The 6792-nt window shown below is 33.9% G+C and overlaps 1 protein-coding gene across 1 annotated transcript; it reads right to left on the minus strand.

Moving 5' to 3' along the window:
• Positions 1-1854: 1854 nt before the first annotated feature.
• Positions 1855-4950, minus strand: LOC122194410 (receptor-like protein EIX1). Its single transcript, XM_023899089.3, has one exon. It carries the CDS (start codon positions 4948-4950, stop codon positions 1963-1965), a length of 2988 nt encoding a protein of 995 aa, XP_023754857.2. The 3' UTR covers positions 1855-1962.
• Between the last annotated feature and the right edge of the window lie 1842 nt (positions 4951-6792).

A 6792-nucleotide genomic window follows, 5' to 3' on the forward strand; every position in this document is an offset into this window, starting at 1 on the left:
ATGAGTTGTACCTTGAGCATGATTTTTTTTTAAACTAAATTAGCCACCCCGTCCCCTGAATGGCTGAATCAACTAGCTTCCCATCTTCTTCACCCACAATGCTTTTGGTCGACTTTTTTTTTTTTTTTGGCTACCACAGACTTTCGGCAGCAAGATCTTCTGATGCACTCGATTTCGGATTAGAAACCATCCACGACTTCATCAGCATTGTTTTGTAGCCCAATTTCTCTATTTCTTTCCTTTTATTCTTGAACACCATTGCAGGTTAGTATCTCTAGTCGGTGTCATTTGAATGAAAAGAAAGAATTATCTTTATATGGTCGGTCCGCCTTCCAATTGTTTGATGAAATGTCTGAAAGAAGTGAACATTGATTCAAGAATTTGATTGCTAAGAACAAATCTGTTTCATGTGTTTTATCTTAATTTCTAATTCTTCATTTTTCTTCTGACCTCACTGTTTCATTTTTCTTATTGTTTTTCGAAATTGATTCTGCCCAACTACATATCAGTCTTCTGTTGCGCTCCCATTGATACCATTTGAGAACATCTTTTTCAAAATACTTCATCGCAACCTCCAAACTTTCATGATTGGACAATCAATTTAGGGGAAAATATTGATCAACTTTTAAATCCAAGAGCCATCAAAGATAGATGTCTCTAATTGTTTACCTATGATATTAGAAATTGATTTTCGTTCTTGAACTGCCCTCTGTTTCTTGATCTTTATCCATCTTCAAATGTTGATCTATTTCTTTTATTTGATTCTGCTTGTTGAAATAGCACAACTGACATATTTTGATCTCTGTAGTGTTTTTTGTTTGTTTGAACAGATGCTTAGAGCAAATCTCGATAGCACCATCATCTTCTTCCTTTTCTCTTCCATATTTTGTTTTTGCTGATAATTTTTTTTAGATACCAAGGCTTTGTTTCACTCTTTTAGGCTTTATTCCTTTTTTCATCTTTATCCATCTTCAAATGTCGATCAACCTCTTTTAGGCTGTGTGACTATAAGTATCATACACACTCTACGTGTGTATGTGTCTCTGGCTGTGTGTTATCTGCACCAGAACCTAAACAAATCAGGTAACCATCAGCGGCTAAAGAAACTTGGATGCACTGCTGTTAGTTATATCAAAACATATACTTTATTTTTTGTTTAAGAGGCTTATTATATGAAGATGATGTTTGTATTTTATTCGTCTAATTCTAATAGAGTGGTTTGATATGTAATTAATAGGTAAAGCTGTGACCAAAACAATTACTTAACAAGTGACATTACTAGCAAAAGATGAAGATGAAAGTACATACATGGGGTAGTGTTCAGCGGCCTGTGTATGTGTGTGTTTTAGGAAAAAAAAAACTATTTATTTTTTAATAAAACATTGTATTTTGAAATATTTTCTCATATGTATAGATTTTTCAAAGTACATTGCCTTTAGAAATGTAACTGTTACTTTAACTGGTATGCCATGCATGTGGATCGAGTTTTCAAGTAGAAACATGATTATTAAAGTCCATGAGCAGAATTTTTTCTACAGCAAATGATTAAGATATTAAAAAAATGGTCCCTACCCAATAGAAAATTTAAAAATTATGCCCTATGCAAAATGGACATTGGAACTTATGAGTTTTGCAACGCCAGTTGGAAATTACCGGTCATAATTGTATTTTTAATGGTCAAACTCAAACGTGTACAAAAAGTTGACTGAATATGAACAAATGTGATAAATAGTTATCCTCATAAGTCATTTTCTCTTTTTATTATACACCTAACGGTTATTAGTACAAAAAAAAAAAAAAGAACTTTCTTAAATATAAATAGAAATATTAACTCTTCATGATGCCTTATCTCACAAAACACTGGGAAATGGCCACCCTTGGTGTTGGTGGCAATTTTATTGATAACTGGGACTTAAAAACCCATGCCAAATACAAAAATGAAACATGGTTTTACATGACTATCTATGTTCTTCTTTTTTTCAAATTTGCAATGAACACCACAACCTTCACATAAACCCAATCTTCGAAGCTATCAAGAAACATAAAAAAAGCAAATCTTCCACGACGGTTGAGAAGCAAAGCACCACATGCTATCCAAAATCCAACAGTGAAACCAATGGCCCCACCAATATAGAACCAACCTTGAAGTTCGTCTATACCTTCACCCTCACTTTCACCAATGATGTGTTGTATTCCTGATTGTTCATCTCCAGAACATTTTTTGGTAAGGGGAGGTCCGCATAGCCCTAAGTTCCCTTCGTATCTTGAAGGATCAAAGGACTGAAGTTGTGTGCTGGATGGGATTCTCCCTGACAAGTTATTAAATGACACGTCTAGGTCATTCAGTAAACTCATCTGAGACATGGTTGATGGTATTTCTCCTGAAAACTTGTTTCTAGATAAATCCAAAGTTAAAAGATTTTTCATCTCACTGATGTTCCATGGAATCTTTCCAAAAAGAGCATTCATTGACAAGTTCAGTGCAATCAGTTGATCAAGATTAGTGATCTGATATGGGATTTCCCCTGTTAAGTTGTTGCTTGAGAGGTCGATGCTCCTCAACAACTTCATATTACTTCTGATGAATTCACGTTCACTTCCTTGCCACTGGATCATCACATGGTCAACATTATAAGAATATCTTATTAATGGATTGTTAGGATCTAAATTCTGTAGTTGAGAGAATCCTTGTTGCACCATGATCGTAAGATTACTCAAACATGAGGGGATTCTTCCATGGAAATGGTTCACTGACAAGTCTAGAATTTGAAGACTTGCTAATTGACATAATTGTAAAGGGATGCTTCCAGAGAAGTTGTTTGATCTTAATGTAAGAACATACAACCCAGATAAGCTTTCCCCGATCCAAACAGGCAAATTACCAGAAAACTTGTTGGCCCCCAAATTCAATGACTTTAAGCTTGTGCAATTCTTAACGGACAAAGGAAATTCTTCAGAGAAATTGTTCTTGTATAAATCCAATGCCTCTAGGTTAATCATAGATCCAAGAGAGGCAGGAAGCCTTCCAGAAAGATTATTGTGTTCTAAATTAAGAACTTGTAGTTCTTTGAAATGCCACAAACAGTCTGGAAGTTGTCCGCTTAGAAAGTTATGGGAGAGGTCAAGAATAACTAAAAAGCCATGGACAACCTGGCATAAGAAGGAGATTCCTCCAGAAAATTTGTTTCTGGAAAGATTTAGTAATGCCACAGTGGAAGAGACATTAGTTATTGGACCATCAAAGCGGTTGGAGCTTAAATCTATCACTGAATTGCTGTCAAAATTTGATGACAGATCTGGTACTTTCCCACTTATGTTGTTGGAAGAAAGATTCAGGAATGTCAACCGGGAAGGCCATGAGTCCCAAAACTCGAGAGGAATAGTATCTGAAATACCATTATTTGCAATATCAAGACTGGTAAGATTTTTCAACTCTTGAATCCATTTGGGGAAGTGAGGCCCTAGCTTGCAAGAGCTTAGTTGAATAGATTCTATATGAGAACGGTTTGACATGTAATCTGAGGAAGGAAATCCATGGAGTGAGCTTTCGGAAAGATCAAGAATTTTAAGGTTGGGCAGTTCCCACAGTTTCTTACTTATAGTTCCTTTTAACTGATTCTCATAGAGGATCAGATGTGTTAGGGATGTAAACTTTTGGATGTCATCAGGCAATGACCCTGTAAATTGGCTTCCTGAAGCAGACAACCGTTGTAATGAAAGCGATGTGCATCCAGACAAGTTGTTGAGAAAATCAGGAAATTTGATAACACCAAAGTTGTTATAGAAGTAAAAATGTTCCAAACTACAGAGGTTACCAAGATATTTGGGTATCCCATCTAACATGTTTCTGGAGAGATCAAGGATGTGAAGCTTATTGCTGGTCAATGGGAACAACCAACGATACATGGATGAGGTGAGACTGTTGTTTCTAAGAGAAAGGTCTACAATAGATGAGGAAGAAGAAGAGTTGAGAAATGAAGAAGAATATGGATACATGACCTGTGACAGCTCACATCCATCTAAACTTAAAAGCCAGAGTTTCGGGAGACTGAGAATAACATCTACCCAATGATTTGTTTTGGCCAGTGAAATCCCATCCATTTCAAGTACCTCCAAATGAGATAGAGGAGACAACCACTCAAGGTTCTCAAGTCTACACATTCCAGCATATGAAAGGGAAAGCAATTCCAAGTTGGTGAGGTTTCCCAACTCTGGAGGAATGGTTCCATAAAGAGAATTAGATGAAAGGTCAAGGTATTTTAATTCTGTCAAGGAACCAATGGACCTGGGAATGGTTCCATTAAGATTATTGTAGCCAAGGTAAAGGGACCTTAATCGAGTCAAGGAACCAATGGACCTGGGAATGGTTCCATTAAGATTATTGCCGCCAAGGTCAAGGTACCTTAATTGAGTCAACGAACCAATGATCGTGGGAATGGTTCCATTAAGATTATTATAGCCAAGGTAAAGGGACCTTAATCGAGTCAAGGAACCAATGGACCTGGGAATGGGTCCATTAAGATTATTGCCGCCAAGGTCAAGGTGCCTTAATTGAGTCAACGAACCAATGATTACAGGAATGTTTCCATGAAAAGAATTGTAGTGAAGATCAAGATGATTCAAGTAGGTTAAGTTAACCAATGAATGGCTAATCTCACCTACAAGACCAAAGAGCATCAGATCAAGATCTGTGACATGACCTGTTTGGTTGTTGCACGTTACTCCACTCCATTCACAGCAGTTGTCTTGTTCAGCTGTCCACATAGAGAGGCGATCAGAAGGGTCTTGAAGGAGAGATTTGAAATGAAGGAGAGCGTCTTTCTCCTTCTCAAAACACCTGTTCACACCGCCATTATCATCTCCTCCCTCCACTGCTGCCAATTGGTTGGCACTTGTAGTCTCAAGACATAGCAAGAGAAGTGAGAATATTATAACAACACAAGGATGCATGATGTAAAATTGTAAATGCAAATCTTAATTGGTGATTTTTTTTTTGTTTGTATTGATGAAAATTTGAAGATGCCCCATGCAGCTTTATATAGTGCTGCCAACTGTGAAAATGAAGGATTCAAGTGGATGGCCTCAAACTGCACAACTATTTGTTGGTCATTTATTAAAAATTAAGATAAAATATTAACCAGCCAAGTGAAATTACAATGCATAAAATATTAGTGTAAATTACACAGAAATAGAATGGTTCAAGTAAAGACAATAATTCTCGTGAGAACGCGTAGGAACAAAATTCTTTTTTTCCTCTTTTTTCATCAATATGGAAACATATTTTAAGGCTAAAAAATAATAAATTCTGGTGTTCTTTAATAAAGTAAAACAATATATAATAAAAAATCAACACCATTCATCAACGAATACAGTTTTAGAAAAATATATATATTTTTTATTTTGGTATGGATGTTTAATTGTAAGGCCTAAAAAATAGAGATTTTCGTATATTTGTTAAAAATAAATAATTAACATTCGATCATCTGTGAAAACAACATACTCATCAATGAAATAAAGTGCTATAAAACACTTCCTATATCAATATAAATGTCTATTTTTACGTCATAAAAAGATATTTTGGTATACTTGTTTTTTTTTCGGAAAAGATAAAAATAATTAAGCAAATTCATCAATGAAAACACCATATTCGTCAATGAACAAACTGTTAATAAAGACTTTGTATATCAATTTGATTATCTAATTGTATAATCTACAAATATATAAATTTGGGTATTTTTGTTTTTATTTTTTGGTAAAGCTTGGCGGCACATACAAGCTTTGAAGTCATGGCGCGCCATGGCGGAGCCATGACGAGCTTTTTAGAACCTTGATATATATATATATATATATATATATATATATATATATATATATATATATATATATATATATATATATATATATATTCTTAAAAAATAAAAGATAACAAAAGATAGGCATATTCATCAACAATGGTTTATTATTTCTCATTTTTAGAAACAAACTATAAGAAAAATTAGAAAAGAAGAATTGAAATAAGTTGCCCCAAATCAATCGTTCAAAGACTTATACATCATGCGGGCCATAAAATCCTTATTTTCCTTTGAAATAGAATCATTTTATAAGGCAGATTAGAAAAAGAAAAATTGAAATAAATTGCCCCAAATCATACGATTCAAAAGCTTATACATCATGTGGAGCATTAAAGATGAAGAATTGAAATGAATAGCCCCATATTAGACGTTCAAAGGCGTATATCTTATCTGGAGTATACAAAACTTAATTCCCATCGCATCATAATAACCAAACTATAAGACAAATTCGACATGAAGAATTGAAATAATTTGCCCCAAATTAGACGTTCAAAGACTTCCAGGCCTTGGAAATTTGTATTTTTCTTATATATATATATATATATATATATATATATATATATATATATATATATATATATATATATATATATATATATATATATATATATATCTTTTCATTTTGTGATATCTTTTGGTCCTCATGTTAACTCAAAGTGGAAAGAAAAATAATAATAAATAAATAATCAGCCTCTACGGGCCTAAGTGCTGAGTGATAAATGATGGGTCTTCAGAGAATGTTTTTGGATAAAATTAGACTAATTGTTTTTGTATTTTGCAAAGAATAAACCGTTCAAATAAGAGCAAATGGCCATTTTACCCTTGTATCTAAAAGTGATGTAGAATTAGAATAGCAAATTGTTGTTTGTTTGAGAACTATTGTAATTTGAAACTAAAAATCAATGTGATGCGACCATGAGACTTGTATATGTTTGTGAAA

This window comes from Lactuca sativa, chromosome 6, assembly GCF_002870075.4.
Source record: "Lactuca sativa cultivar Salinas chromosome 6, Lsat_Salinas_v11, whole genome shotgun sequence".
NCBI classification, from domain to species: domain Eukaryota; kingdom Viridiplantae; phylum Streptophyta; class Magnoliopsida; order Asterales; family Asteraceae; genus Lactuca; species Lactuca sativa.

Excerpts from the sequence above, each read along its gene's own strand:
- LOC122194410 (XM_023899089.3), bottom strand. The coding sequence starts at position 4,950 with ATGCATCCTTGTGTTGTTATAATATTCTCACTTCTCTTGCTATGTCTT.